The 21,075-nt window shown below is 41.2% G+C and overlaps 1 protein-coding gene across 1 annotated transcript in view; it reads left to right on the forward strand.

Moving 5' to 3' along the window:
• The window catches only part of kcnab1a (potassium voltage-gated channel subfamily A regulatory beta subunit 1a), a 245,506-nt gene that overhangs the window by 192,075 nt on the left and 32,356 nt on the right, over positions 1-21,075 (forward strand). The window contains exons 7-8 of the mRNA XM_072572651.1: positions 1,887-1,930; positions 4,646-4,732. Coding sequence (XP_072428752.1) covers positions 1,887-1,930; positions 4,646-4,732 — 131 coding nt within the window. The remainder of the gene's footprint in view (positions 1-1,886; positions 1,931-4,645; positions 4,733-21,075) is intronic.

Consider the following 21,075-nt stretch of genomic DNA (forward strand, 5'->3'; position numbering starts at 1 on the left):
CAAACCCTTTTCATGTCCTCTATTATGTTCTCACTCGGAGGGAGCTCCATGGGCAACTGTCATCACATAATATGTCTTCAAAGTTTGGATATAGTGCCAAGGAGACATCCTGTCCCAAGGAACATCACAAATGAGCCTGTCCTTTTCCACCTGATTAAGCATTGATGAGTACAATACCATTCAAGAATGGTGATGAGACTGAGAGCCCAATTATCTGCCCCTTCCTGGAGACTGCTTGCAGTATCATTACTGACATCAGATAGATCTACATACCAAGACTCTGAATTGATATTTTCATACTCTGTATGACTCAAAGGTATGAGACTCCTGATTTTTTTTTTGATTTATTATTGATGGCTCTCCATGACTCTTGTTTTACTGGCTCTCTACTAGTTTTGGGAGCATGCTAGTCTCTTTAAGAGTCAAATTCTTTGCCACCATTTACAAGACAAATTAAGGCAGAGGTGGAATAGGGTGGAGTCTCCCAGTATTGGATGTTCCTCAATCCCAAGCTTCTACAGAGTCCAGTGCAACAGGACTGAATGATAAAGAAACTCAATTCAGCCTGTTCCAAGGTAGATGTCAGTTCCACTAATAGGGTCAAGCAAGCAGCCCAGATTTCAAAAGAATCCTGCAAGTTTGTTTTGATTCCAAGTTATGTTTTCTGGGTCAGGAAGCTGACAGGTGCATAATCAAGATAAGGGATGGTGAAAAGAGCCTGGCCAAACCATCGTTATCTCCATTTGGGTAGTGACATGTGATTTTGACCTTGGGGCAAGCAGGGCCCACAATGTGCCAGAGATCACGCTTGCACCCATTTGCCCTGTGCCATCATTTTTCTTTCATTAGCAGCTCAAACATTTCAGCAGGCTCAGTTTTTCAGAGTACCAACACACATGCTCTCTTATAACCAGGAGGATCCTGTAGCAAGATAGTGTAGCCCCATACGTTCATCTCAACAATTAGGAAAGCCACGTATGTTTTCTTGTGTGGCAAGAATTTGAAAAAATCGTGGAACTGTTTTTGCATCTTTAACACTGCTCTGTTACCTTCCGAAGCAGAAGAAAATACTTCCTGTGAGGAGGTACATAATCACACATGTAACATGGCTAGTTCACATAATGCACAAGATATTCAGCTATGGTTCATTGAAAGTTGGCAGTGTTTTTGCAAATGTCTTCACTATTCATGATGTTGGTTCAAACCTCTTTTCAGACTGCATGATCCTCTTCATTTCCCTCTTTACAGCAGGAGAGGATGAGCTGGGAAATCTGGCCAGCATTAATGACAGCCTGTGATCATAAACAGAAAATGCTGAAAATAAACAGCAGCCAATCTGTGATCAGTTGGCAGGAGATCCAAGTTGAACGGCAGAGCTGGTCACTGCCATTTCCCTTCTGTATGGTGCTCCATCTGGAGTCTTTTAGAAACTAAACTCCCTTGTTTGAGGGAGTTCATCTCTGGTCCTGAGTTTAGGAGCACTGTTTCATTTACCAAGTTTAGAAGTGCATAATCAACAATCTAAATTCTTATGTTTGTGTTGCCTTGTGTTGCAGTTGAATGGAAATTAAGTTCAAAACCAAGCAATAATATGTAAATGGTTAATATCAGTTCCTGCACCTTTCCTTCTATAATGGACTCGTGTTACTGAATTTACAAACAGAAACAGCCAAAAACAATAAAAAAGAACTTGTGCATTCTGAACAGCTGTATAGAAAATGTAATTTCTTGCCAGTCAATAACTTTCCTTTGGAAGGAAGTCCCTCCAGGGTGTGATAAACTTCATCAAAAGCTTCAGCCACTAGAAATGTCAGTTTATTTCTTACCTATTCTCTGTGTCCTGTGGGAAGTATAATATATTAATGTGTCTTTGATGTCATTTACAGGGCTGAGACTGAAAGAGGCCTTTCTCGAAAACACATTATTGAAGGTATGCATCACAGTATGCGATAAAACGTTGTTCACTAAATGCATCCTTATCTTTGAGAATTTGGCTCTGAGCCCTGTAAGGCTGTTTATTCCCCATTAATTTGGATCAGGAGTTCTACTTAGCTGTCAGGTTGAAATTATACAGCTTACTGAAAAACAGGTAAAATAATATAACAAGGATTTCAAGAGATAATAATCAGTGTCATTATGTGATGGTTTTGTATCTGTATCATGGTTCCTCACATTCATGGACTGCTGGATGAGTTGTGGTCCTGACAGCTCTTTCTGTAGTATGGGCTGGTATATTCTGATTGTTTTCTTTGCAAAATACTTGTAAAGGAGAAGTATATATATATTTAACTTTTTCATTGCTTGTGAAACCCAACTGGATTCAGCAGAGTGGTTCAATCAGTCATGTCTGTAATTGAGGTAAAAACAATGACTGCAGATGCTGGAAACCAGATTCTGGCTTAGTGGTGCTGGAAAAGCACAGCAGTTCAGGCAGCATCCAAGGAGCAGCGAAATCGACGTTTCGGGCAAAAGCCCTTCATCAGGAACCAATGTCTGTAATTGAGTCAACAAGAATCATATTTATGATGACAAACAACAATACCATTTTCATTTCTTTCTTCTCTCTCGAAAAGAAGCATCCTAACACAAGAAGATGTTCAATCATTTTCAGAAATCTAGCTGCAAACTGTGAGAATAGTCTTGTCAGTAGCAATTTGGGCTAGATTACAGACAATTCAAACACTATGGCTGAAACATAACTGACCGCATGCTATGTAATGAGTAGCTCTAGACCTTAATAATTGAACAAAATGATCAATTTGCTGCTCATGGAAAACTACCTCAAATAAATAAGCCAATGGGAAAATTAAATGTAAAATTAAGCAAGCTTCACCCCCCAGTTGCAGCTTTTTACTTTGTCCTTTTAATAGTTGACAGATGCTTTATTGCATCTTAATCTAACTTACATCCTCTATTATTTCCTCAAAATGAAGCCTGAGTATTTAAATGAGACCTGTGAGGTCAAGAATGGCTGTTTACATAATTTGAAAATTCCATTCTTACCCCAGGCTTCATAAGGTTCTAATGACTCTAAAAAGCAATGGCAATTTTCAAAGAGAGGGTCGGAGACGGAGAATTGGAAAACAATGTTCCTCCAGTTGACTGGCTTGTTGATTAGGCACATTGAAGAGCTCATTAACATGTATCAGAGGAGCAGTTTGAAATTTTCAAATTGGGTGACTCCAGGAAAGTGCAATAGTTATTTTTGCTGTTTCCAATCTACAACATCATCATTCATTTTGAGACATCTTAAAGCTGCTACCAGTTGTTTCCTTGTAGGTTGAGTAGAGAGTGATGTGTGGGTAGGTTGGCCCCTCTCACCCATTCTGGCACAACACTGACAAGAGCTGTCATGCACCATAGTGATACTTTTGCACCTGTATGATAGAGATGAGCTGTATGACTTCTCCATGATGTAACTGGCCACTCTATCTGACAGTGGAAGACAAAACTATGAGTGCTGAATCTGTTCAGCTCATATGCATGCTGCTGAATTCAGTTATAAGCCTATTACCAGGATGTGTTTTGTCACAACTTTCAGATCTTATTGGCCCAGCTGAAATTTTTAAACACGATCTCCTCACCACTCTTCTACTGCTACCTCTGTAGCTACATCCATTCAGCCTCTTTCTGTGTCACTGGGTAGAGTTTTTCTACCTGATGTCAGGAACAATATATCTTGCTTCTTAGCATTGCCTCGCCAATGTCTCAAAAGGGGCATGAGGTCTCGTATGGTCACCTGCGTGTACTGTTGCCTGTACCATGTGTACTGTCCTGTGTGGATCTCTCAGTAAATGGTAAATCCGATCATGACTGTCCTTTACCTTTTCAAAAGGACCTGTAGGTTTTACTGATAGCAGTAGTATTTTTGTGAGATTATGAAGTGTGACTCTATTGAGCAATGTGCCACCCAGGTAAATAGTGCAGTGAAGAAGGCATATGGCGTACTGGCTTTTATTGGTAGAGGAATTGAGTTCCGGAGTCCTGAGGTCATGCTGCAGTTGTATAAGACTCTGGTGCGGCCGCATCTGGAATATTGTGTGCAGTTTTGGTCGCCATACTATAGGAAGGATGTGGAGGCACTGGAACGGGTGCAGAGGAAGTTTACCAGGATGTTGCCTGGTATGGTAGGAAAATCCTATGAGGAAAGGCTGAGGCACTTGGGGTTGTTTTCATTGGAGAAAAGAAGGTTTAGGGGTGATTTGATAGAGGTGTACAAGATGATTAGGGGGTTAGATAGGGTTGACAGTGAGAACCTTTTTCCACGTATGGAGTCAGCTATTACAAGGGGGCATAGCTTTAAATTAAGGGGGGGTAGATATAGGACTGATGTTAGGGGTGGGTTCTTCACTCAGCGAGTCGTAAGTTCATGGAATGCCCTGCCAGTAGCAGTAGTGGACTCTCCCTCTTTATGGGTATTTAAGCGGGCATTGGATAGGTATATGGAGGATAGTGGGTTAGTGTAGGTTAGGTGGGCTTTGATCGGCGCAACATCGAGGGCTGAAGGGCCTGTACTGCGCTGTATTCTTCTATGTTCTATGTTCTATGTTGAATAATGACTGACGTGGATTCTTGGTGGTGAATGAACAGTTAATCACAATAGTTTGTTTTATTTGCTGGTTGAATGTTTTTTCTTATATTTTAGGTTTAAAGGCCTCTCTGCAAAGAATGCAGCTTGAGTATGTTGACGTTGTGTTTGCCAATCGACCAGACACCAACACCCCAATGGAAGGTCAGTGACACTTTAGTTTGTTAAGCAAGTTCGGTTGACACAATCTGCTGCACCAGTTCCTGTATGTTGCACTTGTGACGATAATGTCACTTTAAAAACATTATTTTGCCCTGAGTTTTTTTGAACAGAGGTCATAAAGGCAGAGGTGACAAAGTAGCTACTGGAGACGGCCTAAGTAAACAACTTAGCAGGCCTTTAGTATTTTTTAAAAGGTTGGAACAATGGAAGCAGCCTAAATGGGAGTGACCAGTTCTCACAGACCAGGCTTTCTAGTTTTTTAGGCTGTAGCAGTCAGGAGCTGTTTGGGGTCCCAGAAGAATTGGAGCTTCAGTAAATGATTCCTCTCTGCTACTTTCCCTGAAAGCTCTCTCAATGTTGTTTCCTCCTGGATTGGAGAACTGCATGTAAGAATTTATCTTTTTGCCAAGAGGTGTGTTTATGGAACAGTTAATTAGTAATTGATGCTGTATCTATTATTCAGCTAAGTTTTCTAATAGTTGTTATTCTAAATTCCTCTTTCTTTTGTTTGTATTTTAACTCCAGTATTTAAATAAATTGTGTTTTGCTTAACATCAAGTAGTTTGACCAGTCGCATCACATCTGGATCGTGCACTTCACATCTACCTTTAAAATAAGAAAAAGTTAGGGTCTAGGCTACCTTAAAGTACTTTGACAGGGTCTAGTCTAGTCTAGTCCATAAAACACACATGATCACTGTCCATAAACAGTCAAAGCCATTTTTTAACATCAGAGTTATCTGCTTTGTATTAAAATATACCATCATTAGCAGGAATACTGCAACTAGCACAAACAATATTTATATAATATTAACAGCTTTTGCTGCTGTGACCTCAATTAAAATTCTGAATGAGGATGGCGTAAGGATATTTTATTTGAGATATAAAGTAGAAAATTGAAGTTTGGACTAGTGTTGTAACTCAAAGCAAAAGTGGAACTCTGTGGTTACTCATACAGTGGTCACATAACACTTCTGTAGAAGCTGGTGCTGTTAGGTTGAAAAAAAAATCCAGCAACATCTTTTCAATTGGTTTGAAGCAATTGTCACAGAACTGAGATGAGAATGGAACTCAGACCTTCCAAATTCTGCTAGCAAGCCAGATCTTTCCGTCTTACTCTCTCTCCCTCTCACTCTCTCTGAATGGAAAAGAAATAACATTGCAAAGAAAGATGTCTAACTCAAGCCGAACCCTATGTTCAACTGACTAGCTATCAAAGTGAGGATCGCCACTGTCAATAACAACATGATATTGGCCCTCAGTCCAAAAGAACCAAGAGGAAGTCACCTCATTTTCTCCTTATTGTATGGACTTTTGCTACATAGACCTGATTCCTTTTTGATTCCTATATTTTCCACACACTGTCTTACAAAACACTATCTCAGTTGTTTCATTTGTTTTACCTGTCCTGTTTGTGAATGAATATGCCTGTGTTTGGAATTAAGTTGATATAGTTTAAGTTTGCATATAACTACTAATCATTTTTTCCACGTGTTAAAGGATAAGTTGTTGTAATAAATAAGTTTTTGTTTTTTTCTTTATTAAAGAAAACTGGCGTGAGTATCTTTTATTTTAATCGGTGATAACAATGAGGTAAATGAATCATCCTACTGATTAAATTGGTCATATTTCACATTTAAGATGACTCACTGAATAGTTGTGCTTGATTTCCAGTGCATCCCTCCCTTCAGGGGATGGTAAAACCTCTAACATCCTGGTACAAATCAACTTTCTCTTATCCATTTAATTATCTTTTACTAAAAATGTGCCACTGAACTTCTAGGTATTCATTACATTAATAACGTGCCCAAATTAATTGGTTTATTTTTTATTGTCATTTGTTATTAGTCAGGCTGTCATAATAAACAAATTAAGCCTGCAGTGTGCTGGGATAATACAGCAACCCTGTTACATTTCTTTAGTGCTCCTCAACTCTGTGTTCCTGACAGCAGGGCTTGAAAATGTCACAGAGCAGCTGAAGGGCAGTGTCCTGGGGGAGGGTGATCACTGTGGTTGTGGTTCAGATTGGTACCAACAACATAGATAGAGAAGAAGGGTTAGTGGTCCTACAGTGAGAATTTAGGTAAAACAAATTAGCAAACAAGACCACAAAAGTAGTAATCTCTGGATTACTCCCAATGGCACACATACTAGTACAGAAATAAGATGATACAACAGATGAATGCATGGTTGGAAAGATGGTGCTTGAGGGAGGGCATTAGATACCTGGGGCACTGGGACTGGCCCTGGGGAGGTGGTGCCTGACCAAGCCAGATGGGCTGAACCTGAATAGAGCCAGGACTGAGTTCCTTGCAGGATGCTAAACTAGGGGAGGGTTTAAGATAATTCAGTTCAGATGTAGAACCAGGAGAGAATGTCAGTGAGGAATACTAGGGAGAGTTAGATAGCAGTAGGATAGAGAATACTAAGCAAAGAGGCAGTATTGGAATAAGGGAGAAATTAAAATATTTTAAATCAGGGTTACAGAGCACCTATTTGAATGTATTGACTGTAATAAATAACATTGATAAGTTGCAGGTGCAGATATCTACATGGAGTCTTGTAGCTATTACAGAGTCTTGGCCCAAGGAAGTGCAGGATGGGGTGTTAAGTATTCCTGAGTACATGGTGTTCAGGAAAGGTCAGGAAGGAGGCACGATAGTGGTATTGATTAAGGAGAGCCATGCAGCACCAGAGTAACAAAATGCCCTTGAGGGTTGAAGGGGACAATTGGTTTGCCTACAGCTAAGGAAGAAAAACAGTGCCATGACATTACTCATTGTAGTACATCAGCCACCAGTGGAAACGTACAGGGACAAATCTGCAAGGTGACTACAGTGCCAGGTAAGTAGGGTGCCAGTGGGATACAAGCTAAAGTGCCAGATGAGTAAGGGATGTGGTGCCAACTGGGTTAGATGTCAAAAGGGAAGGAGGTAGAGTGCCACTCATAGTTTGGGGGAAATTAAAAGTAGAACAGTGTCAGGTAAGTAGTGCAGTATGTAGGGTAGTTCAGGGAATGTGAGGGGAACCAGTTCTTGTGATCAAATCTGGGGCATTCAGATGTTCTATGTCAGCAGTGAGGGGAATGTGTGGTTGGGTCCAATGTAGGGTTATGTCAGGTTAGGTCTGGTGTGGGGTTAGGTCGGTTAGGTCTGATGTGGGGTTATGTCAGGTCAGGTCAGGTGTGGGGTTAGGTCGGTTAGGTCTGATGTGGGGTTATGTCAGGTCAGGTCTGGTGTGGGGTTAGGTCGGTCAGGTCTGATGTGGGGTTAGGTCGGTTAGGTCTGATGTGGGGTTATGTCAGGTCAGGTCTGATGTGGGGTTAGGTCCAAAGCTGGATTGGGTCAGGTCAGGTCCAGTGTGTTTAGAGTGTGGATGTGGGGTGCACTGGTCTGGTCTGGGGGTGTAAAAGAAACAAGGGATGCTAAAACTAATTGGACAGTTTTGTAAAAGGCTGCTGTATACTTATTGCAAGTACACTATAAAGTTCTGATCATACATTCATAAGTGTATGTGTGTGCACACGCAGGAGGAACCATGCAATGTTTTATTCATGTACCACTAAATGCAATAATGCAGCCCTTATTCCTGTTACATAGCTTTCTACTTGAATAGTTTCTTGTGTGGAATTTAAAATGTTACATAGAAACATTAAAAATTAAGAAAATAAATGTTAGGATATTATTACTGTGACGCACATGGATATCATCCAGAGAATTTATAGCACGTTCTGTTTTTAATCATAATGCAGAAGACAAGTTTACTGACAGATTATCATCTAACATTTCTTGGCAAGATTGCTAAAGGCCCATCACAATATCCAGTATGTACTTCCATGATTTTCTGATTGTTTAAGTTAGGCTCAGTGATGCTGTTCAGTAAGAAGCCTGTCCTCTGTCTCCCAATGGAAGTGTCATTGAACAGCCAGAAATTGTTAGATGATTATCCTCAGCATGACTGTGACAGATGTTTCTCCAGACCTTCAGGTCCAAGGAGATATTTGTGACTGGGGAAAGTTAAAACATTACGATTTGTTCAGGAATATTTCACATGCAATCTTTAGTTGGCACAATGAGTGTGCAGGCAAAGAAAAGTACCCTGCATCATTTTGAAGCAACAGAAAGACGGCACTGCTGAAGGCTCTCGGGAGTTTGCCAGTTTAGGACTTCTGGAGACTAAGACTGACTAAGCAAAGCTTCCCCTACCTGGCAATGTCTGCAGAATAGCCGTCCTCAGCTGTTCCTCCTTCACTAGGCCAGTCCTGGCACCTTGGAGATGACAATGTTGGTGACCAAGCACACCAGCTCCAAGCAGATGCCACTTTGTTCTGCAAAATACATTCAAAACACAATGATTCTTTTAAGAACCACTCATAACATATCTGAAAAAAACTGCAGCATCAGGTGGAATAAGCCATATGGGACTCAATTGACACATAGTTCCAACAGATGTGAGCTGGCTGCAGTGATCACTTATAGACTATACACTCATTGATTGAAAGGCAAGCATCCCTGTCTCTTCCCAAAAGAAGATGCAGTTTTGTTTTGCTTTTGCTGAATAGAAGTGGATGTTTTAAAATCCATTTGAAGGCTTGCCAATAAGTAATGGTCCCACTTTGAACAATGAGAAGATTGTGGTGTGTCACAAGGATCTGTTCTGGGGCCACTGCTGTTTGTCATTTTTAGAAATGATCTGGATGTGGGCATAGAAGGATGGGTTAGTAAATTTGTGGATGACACTAAGGTAGGCAAGCAAAAGTGAGGACTGTGGATGCTGGAAACCAGAGTTTAGATTAGAGTGGTGCTGGAAAAGCACAGCAGGTCAGGCAGCATCCGAGGAGCAGGAAAATCGACATTTCAAGCAAAAGCCCTTCATCAGGTCTTTTGCCCGAAACGTCGATTTTTCTGCTCCTCAGATGCTGCCTGACCTGCTGTGCTTTTCCAGCACCACTCTGATCTAAACTAAGGCAGAGTTATGGATCTTGCTGAAGGATGTTGTGGGTTACAGAGGGACATAGATAAGCTGCAGAGCTGGGCGGAGAAGTGGCAAATGGAGTTTAATGCGGAAAAGTGTGAGGTAGTTCACTTTGGAAGAAATAACTGGAATGCAGAGTACTGGGCTAATGGTAAAATTCTTGGCAGTGCAGATGAACAAAGAGGTCTCGGTGTCCGGGTGCATAAATCCCTGTAAGTTGCCACCCGTGTTGATAGGGTTATCAAGAAGGTATATGGTGTGTTGGCATTTGTTGGTAGGGGGATTGAGGTCATGCTTCAGCTGTACAAGACACTAATAAGGCCGCACCTGGAGTATTGTGTGCAGTTCTAGTCACCGTATTGTGGGAAGGGTGTGGAAGCTTTGGAAAGGGTTCAGAGGAGATTAACTAGGATGTTGCCTGGTATGAAAGGAAGGTCTTATGAGGAAAGGCTGAGGAAACTGAGGCTGTTTTCATTGAAGAGAAGAAGGTTAAGAGGTGACTTAATCGAGATGTATAAGATAATCAGAGGGTTGGATAGAGTGGACAGTGAGAGCCTTTTTTCTCGGATGGTGGAGGTTAACATAAGGGGACATAGATTTGGGACAGATATCAGGGGAGTTTCTTTACTCCGAGATTAATAGGGTTGCGGAACGGCCTGTCTGCAACAATAGTAGACTCGCCAATGTTAAGGGCATTTAAATGGGTATAGGACATACATATGGATAATAATGGAATGGTGTAGGCTAGATGGGCATCAGGTTAATTTCACAGGTCAACACAACATCGAGGGCTGAAGGGCCTGTGTACTGCACTGTAAGATTCTATGTTCCAAGATGCCAGGCTACACTGGGAGTGAGGGAAACACTAATACTCCCTTTGACAGGGTTCTTAGATGGAGTGATGCTCTTGCTGCTACAGCTGCCTTTCAAAGACCTCATAATCTGACATTCATTACTTGCATTAACTTGGGTATGACCTGGTGGTGTTAGTGCATGGATAGTCTGGAACTTGGATGAGGAATGGCTGAGGGAAGGAAATAGGCCCATTAGCAGCCTTGTCATGATCTCCCAGCTCCGGGTTGGGCAGACGTCAGCTGAGGGCTGCACATAGAACATGCATATGCACAAATGTACCTAGAAACCTATTGCAGCCAACCAACATCATGGACCACATCAGCACATGTACCAAGGCCATTTTTGCATTGTGGTTAATCACTCTGTATAAGTAGCGAACTAACGTTGTGAAATCTCAGTGGTCATATAACCCCACAAAATAGTTGCAGACATTTACCTGATCATTGCTTTTCATGGTTGCTTCAATTCAACTGAACCTTTGTAATGATCTGCTCTAATGGACTAAGCCCTTGACTTTGGTTTGTTAGTTTTACACATCATTGAAATGCCTTCATTGTTTTTTGTGCACAATTGTTATGTGGAAGTTGTAAGTTTCTAAAGAAAAAGACAGATGCCCAAGGTTCCCATGCAAAGCTCTACAAATGCTAATGGATAATTTTCTAACTTCCAGCTTCTGCCTGGTTCTTTCAGCTTGCAGCTCTAATGAAAACTTGACTGTAAAGCACACAAGATTTGTCCATCTGTTATTGAGTAGATCACATGCATACAGCCAGTCTTCTGATGTGCACTCCTGGTGAACAAGACTCACAAATTTGCCAAAGTGCAAAATATACTAAAGTGTTGATTGTGAGAAATGCAATTTCAAAAGTGGCAAGTAAACCAAAGCAGCAAATTGTGACACAGCAGTAGTGTAATGTTTTCATTCTAATAAAAACAGTTAATCAACTGTAAATATTTTTGAACCTTCAAGAATGTGGCTGTTTAACATCCATGTGGAGAAGGAGTTGCTGAGCTGCAAGGACACAGACCAGGGAGCATTCAGATCGAGATGATGGTCCGAAGAGAAAACCCAGTAAAATACTGGTAATATTTAGAAATGGACATACTGGTCATACCAGAGCTCCACTTTCAAGTGTACAAGATGAGTTGGACCAGTCTGTCTGGGTCTCCTGCATGCTTTGGGGAAGGCTCTGAGAACTAGGAGCAATCTCAGACTAAGTTTGGCAGAAAGCAGAGAATGGGGATAACTATGGGGCTGCAGTATGGCAGCCAGTGACAAGTGGTGTTCCGCAGGCTCAGTGTTGGGACCACAGCCTTTCATTTTATAGATCTAGATGAAGGGACTGAATGTATTCTGGCTATGCTTGCAGACCATCTAAAGATAGGTAGAGGGACAGGTAGTATGAGGATGTGGGGAGACTGCACAAAGATTTGGACAGGTTAGGAGAGTGGTTAAAAAAGTGGCAGATGGAGTACAACGTGGGAAAGTGTGAGGAAGAGTAGAGGCATGGATTATTTTCTCAATGGGGAGAAAATTCAGAAGTCTGAATTGCAAAGAGACTCAGGAGTTCTAGTCCAGGATTCTCTCAAACTTGCAGGTTGAGTCAGTAGTTAGGAAGACAAATGCAATGATGGCATTTATTTTGAGATGACTTGAATATGAAAGTAGAGATGTATTTCTAAGACTGTGGTCAGACTACATGTGGAGTATTATATGCAGTTTTGGGCCTCATATCGCAGGAAGGATGTATTTGCCCTGAAGCATGTTCAGAAGAGATTCACAAGAATGGTCCCAGGAATGAAAAGCTTAACATATGAGGAACATTTGAAGTTTGTAGGTTTATACTCAGTGAAGTTTACAAGGATGAATGGCCTAAACAGTGTAGATGTTGGGAAGGCATTTCCATAGGTAGGACAGACAAGGATCCGAGGGCATAGCCTTAGAGTAAAGGGAAGAACGTTTAGAATGGAGATCGGAAGAAACTTCTTCAGCCAGAGAGTGGTGAATCTATGGAGTTCATTGCTACAGAAGGCTGTGGAGGCCAGGCCATTGAGTATGTTTAAGACTGAGATAGATAGGTTCTTGAGTATCAAGGTGATCAAGGGTTACGGGGAGAAAGCAGTAGAATGGGGTTGAGAAATTTATCAGCCATGATTGAATGGTGGATCGGACTCAATGGGCTGAATGGCCTAATTTCTGCTCCTGTCTCTTATGGCCTTTGTCCTAGAAATAGGATCCTTGGGAAGGGAGGTGGTGGTGGTTTTGGGTGTGGGAGGGAGTTGGTGGGGACAGATTTGTTAAGAGCCCACCTCCCAACAAGTGCCAGTGAATTAGCAGCTGCCAATTCTGACAACCAGCAGTGCCATCGGGAAGGTGGCTGACAGGATTGCAGAACTATTCTGGGTTCTAAAGAAGAGACATATTATACTCGAAACTTTAACTGTTTCTCTCCAACAGATTCTGCCAGACATGTTGATTTTCTCCTGCATTTTCTATATTTGTTTTATCTTTAATTGCGCTATTTTCCAGGACTGCCTTTGTTAGAAATTATTCTTGGCAACGTAGAAAACATAGCATTCCTCTTTAAGGGCAAAAACCCTGTGAAAATTCAAATAATAGAACATAGAACATAGAAGAGTACAGCACAGAACAGGCCCTTAAAGTTGTACTGAGACTTAATCTTAATGTAAAATATAGTAACTTAACCTACGTACCCCTCAACTCACTGCTATCCATGTGCATGTCCAGCAGTTGCTTAAATGTCCCCAATGACTTCACTTCCACCATCTCAACTGGCAACGCATTCACAACTCTCTGTGTAAAGAACCTACCTCTGATGTCTCCTCTATACCTTCCTCCTAATATCTTCAAACTATAACTTCTCGTACCAGTCAATCCTGCCCTGGGGAAAAGTCTCTGGCTATTGACTATCTATTCCTCTCATTGTTTTGTATAGCTCAATCAGGTCTCCTCTCTTCCTCCTACTCTGCAGAGAGCTTTTTCAACCTTTCTTCATAAGGCAAGCCCTGCAGTCCAGGCAGCATCCTGGTAAACCTTCTTTGCACCCTCTCCAAAGCCTCTATATTTTTCCTATAGTAGGGCGACTAGAACTGGACACAGTATTCCAAGTGTGGTCTCACCAGGGACTTGTAGAGCTGCAGCAAAACCTTGCAGCTCTTAAACTCGATACCCCTGTTAATGAAAGCCAAAACACCATATGCTTTCTTAACAACCCTATCCACTTGGGTGGCAGCTTTGAGGGATCTATGTACTTGCACACCCAGATCCCTCTGTTTCTCCACATTGCCAAAGAATCCTGTCTTTAATCCTATATTCAGCATTCGAGTTCAACCTTCCAAAATGCATCACTTCATGTTTATCCAGGTTGAACTCCATCTGCTATTTCTCAGCCCAGCTCTGCATCCTGTCAATGTTGCGCTGCAGTCTGCAATAGCCCTCTATCGACAACACCTCCAACCTTTGTATCATCTGCAAATTTACTAACCCAACCTCCTCATCCAAGTCATTTATAAAAACTTCAAAGAGCAGAGACCCAAGAACAGAGCTCTGCGGGACCCCACTCAACACTGTCCTCCAGTCAGGATAAAGTTGTAAATGTATGATTTTCATATATTTCTCCTCTGCCCCATGAGTATGTTTGTGAGTTCCTAACTGTTCAGTTGCGCTCCTTCCTCTGTTTCATACCCAATGTGAGCTGTAGAGATCCAGATTCACTTAAGTTTTTATCCTCAGTTATCCTTAGAAGATTTTATCTTTGCTCATAAAAGAAGAAGGTGAGGGTGGGGGAGCAGATCAGCAATCATTAGGAGATTATGAAAACTTGCTGCGTTGAAGACATTATCAAAATAAAATTAATGCAGTTTAGAATTGGCTACTCATAAAAATAACAGCAAATCATGAAAACTGCAATGTACACAGGGAAGTGTTTATTTATTTACGTGATTGCAGTGGTCTGTGGCATACTTAGGCACTAAATTGTACTGTAATTTTCATCCATGAATAAACCATGTGAGAATGGTTTCAAAGTACAAACTGTACTTTTAAATTCCCCAAGCAAAGTCACTTTTGCTCCAAAAAATAACAAATTGAGTGACCTTCATAAACTCAGAGAACACAAATGAAAATATCCACAAGTCATTTCTTCTCATCCTATTGGGTTAAGCAGTGTGAACTGTGACCTTTCAAACCATAATGCAAATAACCAAAGCATCCATTATTTCTAGGGCCACTTTCTGGGGATTTGTCAGCCTTCAATCACATCAATTTGTTCAACACCATTTCTCTACTAATACAGATTTGCTTCAGTTTCTCTCTCTCACTAAACCCTGTGTTTGCCATTATTTCTGGTACATTATTCATGTCCTTCTTTGTGAAGACAGAGGCGAAGTGTGAATTTAGTTTGCCAACTGTTTCATGTTTCCCTGTTATAAATTTGACTAATTCTGACTATAAGAGATCTACATTAGTTTTCACCACTCTTTCAGTTCCAGTCACCTGACTACAGGAAAGATGTAATACCACTAGAGGGACTTACAATGGTGATTTACCCAAGATGTTGCCTGGGATGCAGCAATTGAGCTTAAGGAGAAATAAGATAGGCTTGGATTGTTTTCTGTAGAGCAGAGAAGGCTGAGGGGGGCCATGATTGATGTGTGTAAGATCATGAAAGTTATAAAGCTGTCATAAAGCCAAACTGAGACATACACAAAAATTCCTAGAAGCATGGCATTCCAACCGGAACTCTATCAACAAACACATTGACCTGGACCCCATTTACCACCCCCTGAGAAAATGAACAGTAAATGATATCACCAAAGGAAATTATGTCACCACATTAAATGACATCACCAACCCAAAGAAACCCAAACATATAAATAGAAAGCAGGAATCATCAGCAGTGCTTCATCTGGAGGCTCACTGAAGATGTTACCTAGTACGGTGATGAAACGTCTGAAAATGAACCTTCCAGCTCAGCTCAACGAGCAAACTTACATCCAGAACCTCAACCTCAGCTACAAATCTTCTCAAAACCTGCTAACCTTTAAGAACTACTTGAAGGAGCATTTGAAGTATCATAACATTCAAAAATATGGGACAAGTACAGAAAAATGGGATTAGTGCACCTTTAGTGGTAGTTATGTCAGTGCAGACTTGATGGGCTGAAGGGCCTTTTCTGCACTGTATTATGCTATGACTCCATTTATTACAGTAAAATCTCAGACTTTCCAAAATAGTTTGTTTCATTTTAAAGCTGACAGTAGTCACTCTTATATGATCGAAAAATAAGGTTGAAGTCCTCTTTCAAAAGCACAATCTGAAGGAGTGTCTCTGGCTTGACACCATGATGAGTTGGATACTTTAATAGCTGCTCAAGTTTTGTTGGGAGCTTCAACAGCACAACAACCTGGGCAGCAGAAACAATAAAGGCACACTGACCCCATCGATCCTGCAAAGACTTGTGAATTTTAGGAGAAAGTTAGAAGAGGTGTTCTTGAGCAGAAGCAATAGACTGATATATCATACACAGGATTGTACTCAAGCATAATCTTGAATGGATTGGTCTGCTGTATTCATTTCACACCATTATCATCAAGCCAGGGCATCATCAACCTTGATTCAATAAAGAGTGCTGGAGGATGTGCCAGGAGCAACACTGGGAATATCTAAAAGAAAAGGTGCCAATCTGGTCATAGAGTCCTACAGCACGAAGACAGGCTCTTTGGCCCAAACTGGTCCATACCGACCAAAATGTTAACCCCATTTCCCTGCACTTGGCCCATATCCTTCTAAATCTTTCCTATCCATGTATTTGTCCGAATGCCTTTTACATGTTGTTAATGTACCTGTTTCAATCACTTCTGCTGGCAGCTCATTCCATATGTGTACCACCCTCTATTTAAAAAAAGTTGCCCCTTAGGTTCCCTTTTATTCTTTCTCCTCTAACCTTAAGCTGATGCTCTCTGGTCCTCGATTCCCCAATCCTAGGAAAACACACTGAGTTCATTCACCCCTATCAATGCTTCTCATGATCATATACACCTCTATAAGATCCACCCTCAGTCTCCCTTACTCGAAAGAAAAAAGTCCTTGCTAGTTCAAGCTCTACCCATAACTCAGACTATTGAGTCCAGACAACATCCTTGTAAATTCTTCTGCACTCTTTCCAGTTTAATAACCTCCTTCCCGTAACAAGGTGACCAGAACTGAACACAATACTCCAAGTGCTGCTTCACCAACGTCCTGTGTAACTGCAACGTAACTTCCTAACGTCTATACTCAATGCCCTGGTGAAATGACAGCACAAGACAACATGCATGCTAAACAGCAGAAGTGGCATACATCAATAGATAGAGTAAAGCAAGAATTTGCAAAACAAGTTTACAGATGATACAAAAGTAGGTGGGAAGCCAAGTGGGAAGGATGTCTCAAAGAGTCTGCAAAGGTTGAGCAAGTGGCAAAGATTTGACAGCTGGAATATAATTAGGGAAAATGTGAAGTTATATTCTTTTGGCAGGAAGACTAGAGGGACTGAATGTTATTTAAATGGTGAAAGACTGCAATAAACTACAGAATATAGGCATTTGCGAATCCTCATCCATGAATGACAAAATGCAAGCCCCCAAGTTGAGTGGGTAATAAGGAAGGCAAAAGGATTGTTGACTTTTATCTCAAAGGTGTTGATGTACACAAGTAGGGACGTTTTGCTAAAACTATACAAGGCACTCATCATTCCACAGTTGGAACACTGAATAATTTTGGGCCCCTTATCTAAAGAAAGGTGTACTGCTTTGGAGACCGTCCAGAGAAGGTTCAGTAGGTTGATACCAGACATGAAAGAGAAGAGGTTTGAGAGGTTGAGCTAACTGATTGGAATTTAGAAGAATAAGAGGCAACCTTATTGAAACATAGAAAATGCTTAGGGAACTTGATGGGGTAGATGAACAAAAGTTGTTTTCCCTCATGGGGGAGCCCAGAACCAGAGAATTTCTTCTCACAGACAGTAGTGAACCTGTGGAATTCTTTACTGCAGAAGACTTTTGAGGATAGGTCATTTAGAATACTCAACGCTGAGATAAAGTTAAAAATCACACAACACCTGGCTATAGTCCAACAGCTTTCAAAGTACAGGGTACTAGCTTTCGCAGCGCTGCTCTTTCATCAGGTAGCTGTGGAGCAGGATTATAAGACACAGAATTTATAGGAAATGATTACAGTCTCATGCAACTGAAACAATATATTGAACAAACTTAGATTGCTGTAAAGTCTTTCATCTTTTAGAATAGATTGCAGGTTTCAATTCATTAATATGTAAATCCCAGATCTGATAGCCAAGTTCAATACACATAAGGATGACCTCAACCGGGACCTTGGGTTCATGTCACACTACAGGTGACCCCATTTGCACTGTATACACACAAGCACACACACTCCTACATGCTCACACACTCACGTAGACCTTCTGTCATACACATGTACTCTCTCACACGTACACCCAGCACATTCACGCCCACACCCATACTCTCTCAGAGGCTTATACTCCATCACACTCTCACACACACTCTACCAAGCATGCACACATGCAAAACACACACTCTAGCACGCACACTCACATGCATACACACACACTCTCTCTCCTTCGTGCACACACACAAACACATATAAGTCCACGGGGCGAATTTGCATAGAGTCATAGAGATGTACAGCATGGAAACAGACCCTTCAGTCCAAGCTATCCATGCTGACCAGATATCCCAACCCAATCTACTCCCACCTGCCAGCACCCGGCCCATATCCCTCCAAACCCTTCCTATTCATATACCCATCCAAATGCTTCTTAAATGTTGCATTTGTACCAGCCTCCACCATATCCTCTGGCAGCTCATTCCATACACGTACCACCCTCTGTGTGAAAAAGTTGCCACTTAGGTCTCTTTTATATCTTTCCCCTCTCGCCCTAAACCTATGCCCTCTAGTTTTGGACTCCCCGACCCCAGGGAAAAGACTTTGCCTATTTATCCTATCCATGCCCCTCATAATTTTGTAAACCTCTATAAGGTCACCCCTCAGCCTCCGACGCTGCAGGGAAAATAGCCCCAGCCTGTTCAGCCTCTCCCTGTAGCTCAGATCCTCCAACCCTGGCAACATCCTTGTACATCTTTTCTGAACCCTTTCAGGTTTCACAACATCTTTCCAATAGGAAGGAGACCAGAATTGCACGCAACATTCCAACAGTGGCTTAACCAATGTACTGTACAGCCGCAACATGGCCTCCTAATTCCTGTACTTATTTTCCTGAAAAAGGGCACAATTTGCAAACAGTCAATGAAGGCAGTCAATCCATGTCGCGTTTTATACATTCCTACCTTGAAAGTAGAACTACTCTGACTCAAGATCGGGATACAGACAGTGTCTAACTTCACACCTTTAATGCATTATCTGAGCTGACATGTCACTCTTTAAATAAAATATTAAGTTACCTTGAGAAGGTGACTTAAAAGAAGTTCTGGGATTTACATATTAATAAACCAAAACCTGTAATCCATTCTAAAAGATGAAAGACTTAACAGCCATCTAGATTTGTTAAATATATTGTTTCAGTTGCATGACGCTGTAATCTTTTGCTATAAATTCTGTGTCTGATAATCCAGCTCCACAACTACCTGATGAAGGAGTGGCGCTCCGGAAACTAGTACTTCGACATAAACCTGTTGGACTATAGCCTGGTTTAGTGTGATTTTTACCTTTGGCAACCATCCAACACCAGCACCTCCACATCAACACTGAGATAGACATCAGATTTCCACATTCCCCACAAAACCATGGGGAAATAAAGCACAGATGTATTTGTTTTTGAAGGAAGGTCTTAATGCATTGTCTTTGATTATTTCATCCAATGCATAGAGGTTAAGGAGAAACATACTACAACTGTGGATGAAATTATTTAAGTTTTACTTGAGGTATTTGTTACATCATGGTATCCCTGATGTAGTCAATTCAGACAGTGCATGGCTGTTTGCTTCAACTAATTTGCAACAACCAGTTCTGAATTTGAAAATGTCATTAAAAAGGTATCAGGAAGCAAACCCTGGGGTTACAACAGTTAATTTGCTCTTGAAAAATTCTGACTGCCGTATGGCACTGCTAAAGTATAGGCATACTCCATAGCAACGGTGTTCTAACAGCAGCAGAGTTGCCAATAGTCAGGAAGCTGAGGATGCAGTTCTACATCTTACCAAGAAGTTGTTTTTGCATTTATGCCTGTATGACTGTTAGGGCATATGCAATAGGACAATAAACACAAAAAGCAAAGTATGACAATAAGTGTTCCTGTATGAGTTGGTTGTCACATTTAGGACAGGGGCAATGTGTTTGGTCAGGGATCTGAACAGTAAAGGTACAGTCACCTAAAAAACTGCAGACCAGCAGAGATTGTATATTGTTCTTACTACAAAATGGGATCATATGAAGGAACTTCAGGAACCTTAGTCCATTGCAGGTAATTTGTCCATCATTGATTTATCGAGACGAACCCAATGTGGAAAGTGATAGAACAGGAAACTTCAGAAACCTCAGACAGTGAGGCAAAGAATCAAAGTCAATGGTCTTCAACCCAATAAAACACCAAGTCCAATGAGAATGCAAACTGGGAGAATAATGAAACCTCTGGATCACCTGAATGTTTAAAATCAGGGACTTAGGATATTTTTGCAATATAATTGCAATAAGGTGAGAAAAGCTTTGGGGGTTAGGAAGTGTTGAATATAGGTCTGAGAGGGTTTGAAAGGGTTAATACGGAGGAGTGCCATAAGTAACACCCACTATGATGATTTCATGTGGATTTGTAACCAAAACGCCTTGGGATTTCCAAGGATTGAAACCTAACATCTAGTTCTCCTCAATGTAACGATCTCCATCAGAACAATTTAATCTGTGACTAGTTGCTAGCGTGCAATAAACTACATTTTGTTAACTAGAAGAGACACTTCTAGTTAGACCTAGAATGTGGTTCTCCTCTCACAGTTATTCAAGTAGGCGCTGTAGATTTATACATTTAAAGAGGATGTCCATAGCAAACTTCATCATGAAGAACAGCTCATACAGTGCACTGAGCAGTGTGCACACAACATCCACATACCTGATATTCCTGTAATGGGACAGCTTTTGTACTGTTAGTAGCTGGACTCTCCAGAAAACAGCTGGTAATAGTTTTTAGCCCAGGTACATAAACTTCCTCCATCGTGGGTTGAGCATTTTTTCTGGATGAGGTGCACCTCCTAGTGGCTTTAATGGTATAGCATGCTCTGACTCATCAAATTGCAAGCGCGGATGAATCTTGCCATTTTTTTGGCAGTGTCCTTTTCATCAAATTTCATGGACGGGTTCTATCTATGAGACCCAGAGAATTTTCTCGGGTTATTGTCATAAATGTGCTTCATTAACTATCTATGCCATCCGTAAGGCTTCCTTCTTATCCA

This window comes from Chiloscyllium punctatum, chromosome 6 (genome assembly GCF_047496795.1).
Source record: "Chiloscyllium punctatum isolate Juve2018m chromosome 6, sChiPun1.3, whole genome shotgun sequence".
In the NCBI taxonomy this organism is placed as follows: domain Eukaryota; kingdom Metazoa; phylum Chordata; class Chondrichthyes; order Orectolobiformes; family Hemiscylliidae; genus Chiloscyllium; species Chiloscyllium punctatum.